Source organism: Saccoglossus kowalevskii, chromosome 18 (assembly GCF_978046115.1).
Source record: "Saccoglossus kowalevskii chromosome 18, keSacKowa6.1, whole genome shotgun sequence".
In the NCBI taxonomy this organism is placed as follows: Eukaryota; Metazoa; Hemichordata; class Enteropneusta; family Harrimaniidae; genus Saccoglossus; species Saccoglossus kowalevskii.
The window spans coordinates 15,547,936-15,563,811 of NC_140658.1; the positions used below are offsets into that span (position 1 = coordinate 15,547,936).

Below are 15,876 nucleotides of genomic sequence, written 5' to 3' on the forward strand. Positions count from 1 at the left end.
TGATTGTGGTCGTAACATAAAACTCCAACGCCTTAACTTGCCAGAGGCTGTAGTCATGGCGACTCATCAGGAATGAAACATCATCCGGCGACGGATGGGCAGCGTGATGGCGCACATCGGCGCTAGGCGTATAAGCAGTGGGGTTTGAATATATTTTTTCTATTCCCCTGACCATCGTTGCTGTGATGTTCCGCCGCTTTCAGTTCACTGTCGAATTACTCATTTGCGCAATGAACGCGAAAAAAGGGGGGGGGGGTCTTCACTGGCAAGCGGTATGTCGTCTATGTTTTCAGAACCCCTACCTTATACACTCTTTCACAATTCTTTTTAGCAAATGTTGACCGAGTTACAGTCTGTATTTGGTTAAGCGTCAAGCTCATTTTTTTTATTAATTCGGGCCTGTTCGGGCCCATAAATAGTGATTTGGTATGCTTGAAGAGCATCGATGTTTTTCATGGATTATTTTATGTTGTGGTTTTTGAATGTGACAAAGGTAGACCCGTTTATAATCCTGATACCGTAGTTCAAAAAGAAGGCCGCATTTGATGTCGCGGCACACTCCTTACAACAACGGAAAGCCCCACCTGCTCAATCGCAAAAGTGGCAAATAAATAACAGTTGTTCGGAACATTAATTACTATATAACACCTGCTCAATCGCCGGAAAAGTTTAATGGATGTTTCGTACTTTCAAATTTGTCGTACTTCCTATATGTTTAATGTTTGCGCCTTCTACGGCACATATTTGCATAAAATTGGTATTGCTTATTTTACAGAGACTTATTATCCCCGGCACTTAACCAATGAGGGATACTATACCAGTGTCCGTCCACCGATATATCCGCGAGGAATCATATCTAGAGCAGTATTGCAAAGAGAGAGATTAACACAGCACAAGGTTGAATACAAGTGCTCTTAGTCACAACTAAAGAAGCCAAAAAGTACGCTATGAACACATGTAAACTTTTAATAACCCCTTCTCACCTGGACGCAAACTGCTTGAACCAATCGCGATAAAGATGGCGGGGCTCCAAACTAATTAAACATGAAAACGACAACCCAAGTTCCTTGCATACTGAAGATATCATCAGTTCCTGTATACAAATATTAGTTTCAAACAAGAAGTTGAAAATATTAGTTTTGACCTTTGACCATGAATATATATATATATATATAAATACTGATAAAAAAAGGCAACAGAATGCTGCATATGTCATCGTTTCTCGGATTGCCAAAATGCCGATCTCGTGACCGGAACGGGAAAGGGGTCGACATGCATTGGATAGACTTCCGGTCATCGGGACTATAAGAAGGTTTAGACAAAGATAGGTAAATACTACTTCGTACAATATTATGATGCAATTAACGTACTTGTCATTCATAAACAAATCATAATTAATATAATTTGTGGTATATTGGTATTCATACGTAAATTGTACGATGTCTTCTGTACGAGGGGCCAAGGACGTGAAACGGTCACGGTCTTGACGAACGACTGATAGTAAGAAGTATGCTCTTTTTTTCCTGTGGAATGTGCGCTCAGTAACGTAGCAACCAGCCTAAACAAACTGTGTTTTTCTCTGGATAATGATTTTCAAAAAAGAAGTCGAAAATAACAGTTTTTTATGCAAATTACTAAAATAGTCATCAAAGGTAGAGAAGCGCAAATATTAACACACAAATTTGACCAAAGTCTCGCACTTCAAGAATGCTTCACACTTGGTGATCCTGGGTTTACAAAATAATTTTCACCATTTCATCACACATGCGGTATTTATAGTTACAACCTTGCCCAATAATATCGGTATTGATTGTCACGTATTCATGTAATAATAAAATCGATATTTTCACGGTAAATTGTGCAAATGAACGTTCTTTATATTCCGGTGCAGTACAGATCAAACTAAATATCAAAACAAAAGTGTGCCTCTGCTTATGAGCTCTAATCTGTGTTTGTTCTCTTCAGAAATCGGGAAACAAATCAAACTGTTGTTTTTTCTATTGATCAGCAAAATAAAAATAAATCGTGCATTTTATAAATCAATGGTCTGGAAACATAAGTAATAATAACAGACGGTCGGAAAGGGATATTTTCTTAAGCTGTAATCAATTGATTTTATTCTCGTAATAATGTAATTTAAATAAATAAAAACCGTAAATTCTCAGACATGGACAAGGTGTAAAATGTAATCTGCTATTTTATTCGTCCGTAATTTGTACAAAGATCTTATTTTTTGTAAGCGTATAAAGCATTATCCACATTAAATGTCTTAATTATTACGCAATTTCCAATTTTGATTCTTATTACACATAACAAATTATCAAATATATTATAAAAACGGAATTAGGAATTTGCTTTATCTGCAACGTGTAAAGTGCAAATGCAAAATGTAAAACGTGAAATGCCTTTTTTTTTTATTTTCTGTAACCTGTACCAGCGACCCCCCACCCCTGACACCTCATAAAAGAACACCATGGCCTCTCTCTGACGTTTATGTGTAGAGAAGTAATTGACTCGCAAAAATAACTTACATTCCCCACAAACGTTAGGGCGAGAGGTCGGGGAGGGGTTCCTGTCATATTCTTATATATGATCATTATACTCATTGAAAATATCACGCATTGCGGACAACCAGCGTGCTATTATGATCGCCGTGTCGGCATAGATAATATGTGCACACACTCCTCACATACATCAGTATTTAAGAGAAAATCGACAGATGTCCAGAAAATCGATATATGTAATTTATTATCTAGTGCAAATTTGTTTATGTATATATATTACAAAATGTACATGTATTACGTAATACTAACATCATAAGCAAACACTACGCCACTTATAATATAAATAGTACTGCTATGTATCTGCACAGTGTTTGGGTTTATGTACAAAAGGTGCTAAAATATGTTTTTGTTTATTTGGGTTTTTTTTAAAGACAAATATTTGTTTTTTACTAAAATTACATGCGTCTCATTTGTATACAAAATGGAATGTTGGCGATTAAACAATTCGAAATTCAAGTGTATTTATCTTCATCCCAACTTCCGGTTCGCTTGATCCTACCAAAAATTGGTATATTTACAAATAAATATAGAAAACACGAATATAGATTTGACAAAGCTCTAGTGAGGTATACAAATAGCTATATCGGCGATTTGTGGGTAGCATGAGAAGAACCCGTCAGCCCCCGGATGTTGCCGAGGGTGTCCCACGTGGCCAACTGTGTTGTACTTTTAATTATGTTTTCGTTGCAATGAAAACGATTGAACCAGTGATTAGTATTAATGTTATGTCATTATTTTGAATAATTTTACGTAAAAATACGACCGATTTCTCAAATCGATAAATAACTTGGACATACATGGACTTCCCGGAAACTGCCACGGAGGGCGCCGTTTATAATACAACTTTGACATACGTAATGTGGACGGATTGCAGCTATTGGCTGTTTACTCATATGGAAAGTTCAAGAGCGGGCTCTTGGACACATTTCGTTATTATTGAATTATGGGTTCAAACGTCTTAAATCATAACATTTTACAGATTTAAAAGCCCCTCCCCTTTTTGGAAACCTGATTTCACCACAAAAACTATTAACACATTATGGATTGACTGAATAAATTAACATACTCTCGGCTGAGTTCAAATGAGTGTGTTAGTATTGTTAGATGGAGATAGATACATTTGTGAAATTTCGATTTTTTTTTTTTTTAAATATAAAACTTTGTGCCACTCAAAAATGCAGGCAGGGAGATTTACAATGGATAATTCTGGTCCACGACAATCATTTAAATCGAAAATCCAATGACACGCGAGAATAGTGTTGCCGTTATCATGACGTCATTTCCTGGTCACGCGGTCTGTTTTAAGATACTACGAGAGCTCTATTTCACATCGCAGCTAGTTCATATCACACTGTGCATCTCCCCAACCGGAAGAAGCGATCGTAGCCACGTTTTTTTGTGTGTGTTTGTTTGAATTGCACAAAGCTGGCATGGAAGCGTTCGGGTAGTCATGATCAATTATATTAACAGTTTATTCTTGGCTTTCCTTTTTGAGGACTTTGACAAATTCTTTGTAGTCCACTTTTCCGTCCTTGTCCTCGTCCGCCTCTTTTATCATTGAATCAACTTGTTCATCAGAATAGTAACTTGATGCATCTTGAAGGGCTTTCTTCACCTCGTCCTTGGTAAGTGACCCGTTGCCGTCGGCGTCAAGCGCCTTGAATGCTTCCAACATCTCGTCTTGCGATAATTCACCTAAAAATAAAAAAGAAAATACATGTTAGGCTGTTGCATCACTTCAAAATATCCCTTTAAAACATACCAAATCTGGGAGTCAAATTCTTCAATACACCTTACCTATAAGGTACGCCCTCAGGCGACAAAGTGTGAGTATTTTTCCTTTTTTGATTTGCAGTATTTGAAATAAAGAACGACCCCACAACCAAAGCCAGTTGTTTGAATAAAACTTCCTTCTTTTATCTACTACCTATTTAACGTGAAAGACGTGCTTCGTCGCTTGAGGGCGCTATTTATTGAAAAGCCGCTCACATACCTTCTTTTTTGGCTTCTTCCGTGGCTTTTACCCAGGCTGCATAGAATTCATTATAACTTATTTTGCCATCGTCATTTTTATCAGCTGACTCAAAGAATTTGTCGATATCCTCATCCGATACTTCCTCTCCTAAGTCTTTAAGGACCTTCTTCACTTCATCAACTGTGACGTAACCACTGTCATCTTTGTCAATTTCTTTAAAGGCTTCCATAACTTTCTCCTCTGAGTTAACTGAAATAAATTAAGTTGAGTAAAACATCAGTATTTTATCTGTGGCTAACTTGTGGTTGGAAAGCGCCCTCAACTGTCTGGAAAGTTGTATTGTTGCCGTAGATGGCGCTCTATAAATCTTACCTGGCTTCTTGCATTTCTTTGCACTTTTGTCATCCTGTTTTTGCGTTGTATTTGCGGCCGCTGTAAGAAAATAATGAAAATGCAGTCGGTATTGTTACTTTGATTAAAACAATACAAATAAAACAATTCTGTTTGAATCTGAGAACTTCCAGAATCTGTTGAAGCACAAGTTAATTTCAAAAAAACTAACTGTACAACGCTGATTTGGGACTTGCAGTTCACCATTTGTATTGTGGATGGCATTCGCATCGTGAACACACCTGTAACAGATTGTATATTTCGCGCTGTCTGTGCATCAGGGCGGCGCTATATGAAGACGTTCACACGACAATATGCAGGGAGTGTTCTACTATTACGAGTTTGCACGCAAGAATGCACAACAATGTCTAGCAGCATCATTGAGTATAACAAGACATCGACTATCTTTTATTCAAAAAAGCCGATGAATAGCCCACTGTGCCACGATAACATCTGACCTCTGTCACGGGGATACCGTTGGCAACAATCTCGGGCGTTTCTCAAAACAATATTAAACAGTGATATCGACCGGACTGTAAAAGGAGAAGATTAGAGTTGGGTTTAACTCGTGTCCGATTAGTAAACGCGTCATTTGTAGCACGTTCTTGATACTGCAAATTGACTTTGTAAATATGTATATAACGCGTTTGTAAAATAAAAATAAAACACAACGATGTAGGCATTCTAACGGCTCGTTTTTTGACAATTCACTTTATAATATTCAATTTATAATATTTACTAGCGATGAAAAATCCACACGAGTGTCGAGACATTCATGTTTCATACGCCGTCGTTACTATGCAAACAGGCTGTCAGTATGATGTCGTCCATTGCCACGTAACACGTAACATAAGTACGCTGTAAGGGTCGCTGTGTTTGGTTGTTTTGATATCCACAAGAACTTGACCTCCTCAGGCGGGTTCATGCCGTGCACGTTTCATAATTCAAAGTTTGTCGCGGTTCTCAGCGTTATTTGAACCGAATACTAGTAACACCATCGACCCATATATTAACTAAACAAGCCGGCGCCAAATAATCCTAGTACGATCTGATCGAATTACACGGTTTTCCCATTCTCCTTAAAATAGTTTTTTTTTTACTATTAAATTAGACTTCTTATTCCCCAAAAGCGTTTGCATTGATGCACTGGTCTGTTGACACAAGTGAATATCGGGTTTAAGTAGACCCAATTGTCATGACCCGCTTGAAAACCGTGCATAGCAACGTTTTAAAATCCGTCAGTGACAGTATACTAGTATACAAAACAGGGCGAACGTCACGGGGTACAGCCATAATAGTCACCCCTTCGCTGCCGATCGCAGTATCAACACTCATCATATTTACAACCAACGAACTCTGGCTAGAATCAGATTTCGATATCGCAGTAAGTATGGATCACGTTGTCAAGCGCACACCGTCCTTCAACTCAGCGTATCATATGGCCCCATTATGAGCGTCACTGAATAGCTCTTAAAATACAAAAGGCCATACTAGAACGAAGGGCGTTTCTTTGGGTGAATGGGTCTCGGCTGTTACTATGAATTAAACCACGGTAGTAACGAGGTCCCGAAAGGAAACACAGCCCTCATGTATTCGCCATATATGCGTTTCAAAACCACCGTAGAGCCCCGAAAACACGTCGTAAGCAATGCGTGCCATTTATGCCGTCACTGACAGCGTGGCAGTTGTTAGTCAAATTGATTTCACATGTGCAGACAGGTCAACAGAGAGAAAGTTCTTTGCCCTTGTCATGTGATGATGTTTAGCAGTAGTAATTATAAATTTACAGTTTGAATCACCGCTGTCCACAGGCGGATTATCGAGAGAGTTCGCGAATAATTGGTTTCCGTAAATTGATGATATATCATTTAGATGCGACTTCATAGCGCTAAAAACTAGACTGCAGCTCAACGCAGACACACTTTGTTCGTATACGCTAAGTGACGCTATATGATATAGGCAAACACTGCTAACAGTGACTGGGCCTCTCAATTTATACAATTTCAGAAACAGTGTAGGCTACTCACGCTCCGAGCCAGATGTTTTCTTGCTTCCTCCACAACCCATTTCGATATCAGTGTCGGTTTAAGGTTCCCGGGCACGATCAGCGAATTTACAGGGAGCTTTCGTGTGGCTAGGCTAGATGAAAGTGGCGACGCTCCACCCGTGTAACGTATTTGCATCTTACAACCATGGCGACCAGTGTTTATTACTGTTTACGGAGAAGTGGGAGTTAATCGTTCCAGGCACTGTCGGGTTAATAAGCCACAATATGTCTGTTGTTATTCAGTGATGTCACTACGGTATGGGGAAATTTTGCCTTTTTTATTGGAATAAAAAGAAAAATGTGTAGTGATGCTATACTGTACAATTAACAATTATTTAATTTCAAATAATTTACAAAACTGCGTGTTTCGGAGTTTTAATTGTTTTCTATTGTTCTATTGACGCAACCATATGACATAATTTGAAAGGCGGTTTTCTACCCGATATTACTGAAGTGTGCTGACTGACTGGGTGTCTTTGTGTGTTTCCAGTCGCGAACGGTATGTGTTGTCATCTGTTTGGTTGTAACTGTGGCAACAGCAAGCACTGTTTACCGCAATGCCTCGCGACTGTTATTTTGTGTTGTTTGTTTTCTTTCCCACAGCCCACCAACACCCCTAAACAGTGCATTTGACGTACACGCGTTATTCTTTGCTGCGTGGGCTAAGTTATCTGAAAGCATTCGAACACGTGCTAAAACTAACTTTTAAAAGTACTAATGATTACTTTGCGTAAATGCTTGAATAATACTACGGAAGACACCCCGGTGTATGACCGAGTTCCGATTCATACTGTTGTCAACAAGAAAGTGCGGAATTTATATTTAGTTATGCGGGCTAGTTGTGATTGCAATTCGGAAACTATGAGAAACTATTCATCCGGACTGTATAAGAAAATATTCCACCAGCTCACCCACTCCCATGGTCGTACATTCATTGAAAAAAAAAACTTAGATATATTACAAACGCAGCGTCCGTTCGACCGTTCGTCCAATGCGACGCATATATATATACGTATATGGACCTACCAACACGCGTGTTAGTAGGTCCATGATATATACAACTTGTATAATCTTTGTTTTATTTACATGAAATTCGAAAGCACACTTAGCGATTGATGATGACCACTGCCCTTTAACCTATATTATTCAAGTTTGCCACTGCAGAGCGTGTATAACTACTAATATTTGTTTTCGTGTGGATAATGATGATAACAACTTGGGTAAATATACACCTGGATACACAAACAATAATTACCGATACACATTGTGCATTGCCGTCACAACGCCATCACAATTCACAGGGTAGGGGGGTGGTAATGTTACTCTGATGTTGCAGGGATATTCACCATGTACTCATTGCTTTGTGAGGAAAACATTATATTTTATCATTTTGGGAACTTTGTGTATTTAACTGGATGAAAAATAAATAAGCGGAAAAACAGCGTATAATTAAGCCATATCGAGTACATATTTTTCAAAAACATGTTGACCTTGAAGGCGGGGTCATTTCTATTTTAAATCGTTGTCTTCTGAAACAAATACTTGATATAATACCAAAGAATTGATTTTAAAAAATCATGCTCTCCAGTAAGGAATCCCGAATGGAAAACAATTGATGGAAAACTGTTGATAAGTTGTTCAAAGGTTTATTGTAAGTTTAATCCAGCCAAGTAAGTATGAGCCTAGGGTTTAGTCCCATCAGCTTTAATTATATTGATATATGTTCGCCACCCCACCCACGCCCCCACCCACGCCCCCACCCACCCCCCAAAAAAGAAGTTTAGAAAGAAGTCCCGTAAAAATCGTAAACAAAATAACGTATTTCAGACGCGAAACAAAACATTTCTTTCCGTTGGCCAAACAATAGTTCAAACAACTCCACGCTGTTTGCAAAGCGCTTGTCGGAACATGTAAACAATATACGAAGTATTTGCATTCCGTTTACTAAAGTGTTGACTATTCATTCATCTGTCGGGTGGACGAGTAGTCCTTCAAGACTGAAAAAAAAAAAAACTAAATACTCTCATGAAACAACCGAATTGATTGACCTAAAATACTCGTTTACGCCGGCGAAGTAGTTGCGATCGGGCCGGGTGCGACCGCAGAAATCTTATGTTGATGAACCATCAGATACAATACGCCCACCATACGGAATTCCCCCCCCCCAATGTATCCACCAGAGGAACGTTTGAATAAATCCATATTTTCACTCTTCGCGTTGACTAATTTATTTCTGAACCGGGACAACAACGATTGAATTCTTCACTTACTGTATTAACCTGTACGAGCGCCTTATATTTATTTATACGTAAGTCTGTGGATAGCGCAATGTGCCTTGGCATATGCATTTATTTCAATAGCACCGTACAGTGAACAAAAAAACAACAACTGTCGATCAATGCAACAAGCAAATGACCTCTGTTTGTGTCAGTCTATAAAGGACAAGCTTTTGTTGATGCGTTACCATGACAACTGGCCCTAATATTGGATGCATTCCATGTGTCGATTGCGTTGTTCACATAAGTTCAATAATATATGTCGTCGAAAGGAGGATAATGATAATAAGAGACAGTTTAATAATGCTAGATTTCGTGGCTTGTCTGGGACACTGCGCTCGTCAAGGTCGCCCGATGGAGTCGGTGGGCACTCCCATATTGAAACAACTGTGAAAATTCGCCAAAAAAAACTTCCAGAAATAATTACATATATGTCTTAGGTCATGAACGTAACGGCATGAATCGAGAACAAGCGACAATACACGAAACATATGCATATACTGTTACTGGCCTTGGGACTATGATGGGTGACTTTACGATCGACTCTGCTACCATCATCGTAACCCTTTTCATCCCCTCCGGGGGATGTTGTGTGTTAATAAATAAAATAAATAAATACCAGAGTTGATCCTTCCTTCCAAGCTCGAGCACTGCAATACAAAAGAAGCCAACGAACCCCGCCCTTGTTGGTAACCATGCGTTTGTCAACATTGTGTAATGCGACTGTTGTTGCAGTGACAACCGCTTCAACGCCTGCCACCAAAACCGTGATTACTTAGTTTCCCCCTTGCATTACGTTTTTAATGACCGGTTATAGGGTTAATTACACCCTCACAATTTTAAAATGGCTGACTCACAGTACCGACTACATGTCTTTGTTTCACGGCGGACTGAAAATCCATCGAAACTATAACGGGGTAATTAGTATTCACTTCTCTGAGGGGGAAATCCGACATTGCCTGGTTACTGCTAGCAACCAACATGTGACGACATTTCTAGTTTATCGTTTTGACAGTATTAATTTCATATATACATATATAATTCTCCGGGAACATGACTGAAAATTGTATCGCTTATTATATAGCAAACATCATCGTAATTTATAGTGACACCACTTTAGTTCATTTCACGATTTCCCCGACCCAGGTTGGTTCACCGGGCTGTTCTATCAAAGTATAAGTAAACCTCAGACATTATGACGTCACAAATTATGTTCATTTCCGGCGGAATATTATGAAATTTATGATACAATTATTGCAAATTCGCGAATGGCTGAACGCACTTTTAAGTAAAATGCAATCTTCATTCCGACAATGGCTTGTTTCCGAGCAGCATAGTACGTTTTTGACGTCGCTGCTTTATGAATTTGCGGTAAAACCACGCCAGGCGATCTTCAAGGACAGCGGTATCGCTATTACTGCAATGAGTGTGTTTCTTGTACGTCAGCCAGTTCGTTTGGCCATATCTGTTAGATGAAAGTATAACCACTTTAATGAAGAAATACTGACTACTTCCCATGAAAACCATAGCAAGAAAGATCGACTTAATTCCCCCATATAGTTGTCATTATTTTGCTCAAAACTGTCCGTACGCGACATTTATGTTGCCTCAACATATAAATAAATAAATAAATAAATAAATAAATAAATAAATAAATAAATAAATAAATAAATAAATAAATAAATAAATAAATAAATAAATAAATAAATAAATAAATAAATAAATAAATAAAGTGTTTTCCTGCGATAGATACACTATTCATAAAGTGTTCTTACAAAAGATGAAACAACAACAGAGTGTCCGTATCAAAAGAAATGTTTAATGGATCAATAGTCATTAAAAAAAAGTGCCAATCGAACGAATTGCTGCAATGTGAGGAGAAAACGATAATCGATTACTTAGAAGTCTTCACTTTTGTAGGAGTTAAAATCCGTTCTCATATGTATTGAATGGACTCAAACTGGGTTGACCTCGATCAACGCCCAACCAATTAAAATATCGACATAACAAGTCTTCATCAACTAAAGATCTCCAGCGGCCCGCTGTCACAAGTTCAACCTCCACTGCGCGTCTGTATTTTCTGCGTGTGTTGTTTGTTGAATATCTACTATCATAAGCAGGGGGTTGCTATTCCAATGAGGCCACTGAACTACGAAAATCGGTCGCCATGGTAACGAGTCGTCAAATATAAATACAGAACTACATAACCAATTCGGCATGAGTAATAATTCCACAAAAGCTATTGAAATTGAGATCGAATGAAAATATGTCACGGGATCTCGATGTGTTATTCTGTACTCAGTCTATTGTGATACACATGGCTGCTTCAAACACGGCGAGAACTCATCGAGTCGAGGCTACAATTACGATCGTGTAAATACAAAATTACATTTCATACTTGCGTATGTGCTATTGAGAAAAAAAAACGTATTTTATATAATTTGAATAACCCATTCTCCCATTGCGCTATACAGTATCGACGGCCGCACCTTTTTATCGACACGGTTTCCTTCAAACTGCAGGGTAGGCGGATGAAAGACCGGTAAATCTCCACTCAAATCGAACGATCCAACTTGTTTAGTTTGAAAAAGCCGCTGTTGTATGCGATCATACACGAATCTCACCACTCAAATAAATTTTAATGGCAAGGCAAATTACTGCACGTTTATATGATGAGCTGCCATTGCCTTTAACGTCTCTCTCCTCGCCCTGCTCGAATGCAGTTGAGTGGAAGCAGGAATTATTACGACGAAACAAAACTGTCAAGAACCAGCTGCTTTCTGATTGGTCTGACTGTTAGGGTTGGGTAGCCAATCAGGAGCAATCTTGTGAGTAGCTTCCCATTGTATCTGCATGCACGCCGATTAGCCGCATGCAACTAAGAAATGTAGTTATGTTTAAAGTTGTCACTATATTTACGATTTGGGGATGCATTATTGTGCATTAATACTATATCTTAAATCAATTCAACTGTGTCCGTTTCACAATTTGCGGCGAATTGCCTCTAGATATTGGTGAAACAAATTTATGTGCGCGGACTCGAAGTTTAGGGTTTGGGAAAATTTAAAATGAGATCTATAGATCTGTAAAACCACCAATAGCTCGATATATTGGCTTATATTGAGATATTTGGCAATGACCCTGATGTCAAAAGGTCGATGTAACTTGATGCAGTACATAATGCGGAGATATAGAAAATTATTACACTGCTTTATTACACTGAACCGATAAATTAGAATAAATTAGAATATCTGAAAGAGTATAATACCAACATAAATGAGCAAAAGTACACACACACGTCTATGATGACGATAAACGGTCGCTTGTTTGTTTGTTTGTTTGTTTGTTTGTTTGTTTCAATTATTGCGCGCCGTTGTCGCTGTTAATTTTCTGAACATTTTTCAAAATCACCACATTCCTTCAAGTTTTTAAATTACAATGTTCGAAAGGCTTCTGTTCGCCCTCTGAATAATACCACGAATAAAGTACATGCATTCCTCTTTTGCTGTCATCTGTAGTTCGGTTCAAATATAACTGTGGTGACCTGTCACTTGCCGACTGCTAGTGCTCAGTCCAACCCAGCGAAGGCGCTCCCCACCACATATCATGGCTTGTAAATTTGTTTCACGCACAAATATTTCGTTTCATAGTATTTGTTGAATTTGGGTATTAGTGGATCCTATTACGGTTTTGAATTAACGAAGTCCATAACACCAGCGAACTCCACGTAGTTTATTCGTCCGTCGCCATCTTTATCGGCCTCTGTGATCATCTGCTGAACTTGAGCCTCGTTTTGGTACGCCCTCGTTTTCACCAGAGCGTCCCTTATCTCGTCCGACGTCAGGAAGCCATTTTTGTCCTTGTCCATAGTTCGAAAAATTAGGAGTATATCATCTTTGGTGAATTTTTCTGTAAAAATAAAGAAATGTCGTTATTGAAGCGCCATAGTTGTCAATCAGCGCGTGTTCGAAAGTCCTGTAAACAAACAATTTGACACGCGTTGTATATGAGATACGAGCCACGAGCGGAGCGGCGACTGTAGCCTTTTTCACTTATGTCACGGTAACAAATTGATATTAAAGCGCGGCAGTCGTCGCGCTGCGTATGTGTGACACTTGTGTTGATAAACATTGATTTTCTCACAATCAAATGCTATTCTAATGGAAATCACAAGTACTAATTTTTACCTGGGTGCGACTTTCATTAATTACCGCACCGATGACTCCTTCGATACCTTCAAATCACCTAAAAAATACCTAATTAAAGTTTCGTAACGTCTCAGTTTGTACTCGTTGATCCGCGCAACAGTCGAAGTCGCCATCTTTGTTTATATGAAACCCATATATCTCGCGCATGCGTGGCGCGGCGACTACCGCCCTTTAACCATTTTTGTTGATTTGGGCTCTGGAAGTAGTACGAATATGTATGTAATAGTCTAACACTGCCCGTGTCGTTTTATGTAAGAGCGTATGCGTCACTCTGAACGGCACCGAAAACAGGTTAGTTCACAGCGCGAGATACCATACTTAGGTATTAGGTATTTGCGCAAAACCGGGTTGTATGAGGGATCGGGACAGATCGACTCGTGACATGTTGTCCGGTCGAACAGATGTTGATTGGATTTGTTGCCATAGAAGCATATATACAACAGAGCCAAAATACACGAACGGCCGTTTTGAACCGATGTGCGCTCACCAAAAAAAAAATCTTCATAATATTTACTAGACAGTTTCATTATTGTTCACAAAAAAATATTGCTTCCTAAAAAAATATCGTGTGCTACTAAAGTATTGATACAATATTTAAGCAAATTGAAAACAAAAAAAGACGGTTGTCAAAGCGCAGTCATGAATGAAAAAAAAATGTGATGAACGACTCGGATTCACCCGTGAGACTGACAGACGGACAGAGGAGGTATACTCAAATTTATTTACCCTTACTGAATGCAAACCCATAAACATGTTTTTATTAATAAATTTTACGTACAGTCGTTTCAATAACGGATTATTAACTTCGACGCTATATCCAAATTTTAGGAGATACAGACGCTTATGGGAGGGGGGGCGAAGTCGTTTAATTTATTTCTCACGTATGTTCAGTAATACTCCGGCACCCACATACTTTATAATTATTAGTTGTTGTTCGATTGACATTAGTCGCACAAGGTTTTGCGATAATTCAGAGTGATGAACACATTTGTACGATAACTGATGTAGTTAGATCCTCGGCTATGTATTATGAGAAATTACTGACCGTGGCGAAAACTCGTACTAGTAGGGCGCGGCAGTCATTGAACAAGATCAACGATGACTCACAGTATGCACACGTTAATCCTAGGTGTGGAGTTTTCAACTTCAAAAATATTGCGACCATCTATGACAACAGCTGCGTTTGTTCATAGTTTTTAATCCATGTAAACCGCAGCCAAAACGACCTTTGTGGCGCCAAATGAGTGAACACTCTGGATGATAAAATAGTTTCATCAATTAATTTACCGGTTAGTTTGCATAGTATCATGCATCATATCATATTATCCGATAATTATCGAAATTTTAGGTCGATTTTAGACAGCAGCATAGTTCAATAATTATCCGATAATGGAAAAAAAGTATTATAATTATTATCCGTACTGGATATGATTGGTTGAATGTAAATGCGATTAACGTATAAACACCCGTCCGGCGTTTGCGCTGCTATGCCCCATGTACACGGCTTTGAATCTGTTCGTATACGTGTCCATCACGGTATCTGCATTCAGCAAGTCTGACGCCGCATAGGTTTTACACTAGTACTGAACAGAAACAACACCAAACTTTGAATCGTGGAAACGCGCTTCATAAACCAATACGTTATTTCCATGTTTTAATAATGCCATAATTTAGTAGGTTTCAGTGCTGTGGGGAAAAGCCATAGCCATAGTTTTGCTTCCAAATGTTTTGTTACTTTTGAGTTTATTTATTTTTTGGCGGGAAAGACCTGATATTAGATGTTTTTTTGTCACGGCCAAAAGTTGACAAGTTTCAGAAACTAAGAAAATTTCACATCAAGGCAAACTCTTTGTTCAGTTCAAATTACGGAAAATATGAGCCCGGCAACTGTCGCAATTGTCCGAAAACTTACATGATATATGTAGATGCGTTGTATCATGGAAAAAGAAAACATACTATTATGCGACCTTATGTATTGTCCGTAATTAAAACAATTTTGGACATTGACCTGGTCTCATTTGACTTGTGACCCGGCCTATTTAATACACCTGTACAAGTTTGACCATAAAAAGTACACAATCATCTTCAATATGTCAGATAACGCTATGCGTCATATATTATCTTAATATTGTGCCATGCAATTTGCAATGGGGTTGGAATCACTATACCCGATGTGGTCGCTGCCTATTCGGGATCTCGCGTCAAAACCGATCAGCAATGCATTTAAAGTTCTCAGAATCAAATCAATACTGTCAGATCCCGAATGCCTTCGCATATTAATTTTTTCCTATGTATTTTTTTAATGACCCCCCCCCCAGCGAAAAAAAGGTGGTTGAACCCTATGATAGGGCTGATTGGGAATTATAACGCAGCATTGGGTGTGCGTCAGCCGTTTCTAGGCTGGGTTGGAATTTAC

General features: G+C 38.7%; 2 protein-coding genes across 2 annotated transcripts in view; both read right to left on the reverse strand.

Moving 5' to 3' along the window:
* Positions 1–3,637: 3,637 nt before the first annotated feature.
* On the reverse strand, positions 3,638–7,116 carry LOC100367481 (neo-calmodulin-like). The gene is made up of 4 exons (XM_006823557.3): positions 6,957–7,116; positions 4,912–4,971; positions 4,558–4,788; positions 3,638–4,259 (listed from the first exon to the last, which is right to left on the reverse strand). The coding sequence occupies exons 1-4, from the start codon at positions 6,994–6,996 to the stop codon at positions 4,036–4,038; spliced, it is 555 nt and encodes a 184-aa protein (XP_006823620.1). The 5' UTR covers positions 6,997–7,116; the 3' UTR covers positions 3,638–4,035.
* A 5,325-nt stretch (positions 7,117–12,441) lies between these two features.
* Positions 12,442–15,876, reverse strand: part of LOC102802452 (uncharacterized) — a 36,087-nt gene continuing 32,652 nt past the window's right edge. Inside the window, exon 3 of the mRNA XM_006823556.3 lies at positions 12,442–13,161. Within this exon, the coding sequence (XP_006823619.1) occupies positions 12,935–13,161 (227 nt within the window). The 3' untranslated portion in view covers positions 12,442–12,934. The remainder of the gene's footprint in view (positions 13,162–15,876) is intronic.

Bases quoted from the DNA above. Each gene is read 5' to 3' on its own strand.
- LOC100367481 (XM_006823557.3), bottom strand. From the start codon at position 6,996: ATGGGTTGTGGAGGAAGCAAGAAAACATCTGGCTCGGAGC. The intron at 4,972-6,956 runs GTGAGTAGCCTA...ATTTTCTTACAG, and splicing joins GAAAACATCTGGCTCGGAGC to CGGCCGCAAATACAACGCAA. The intron at 4,260-4,557 runs GTATGTGAGCGG...TTTTATTTTTAG, and splicing joins GGAAGAAGCCAAAAAAGAAG to GTGAATTATCGCAAGACGAG.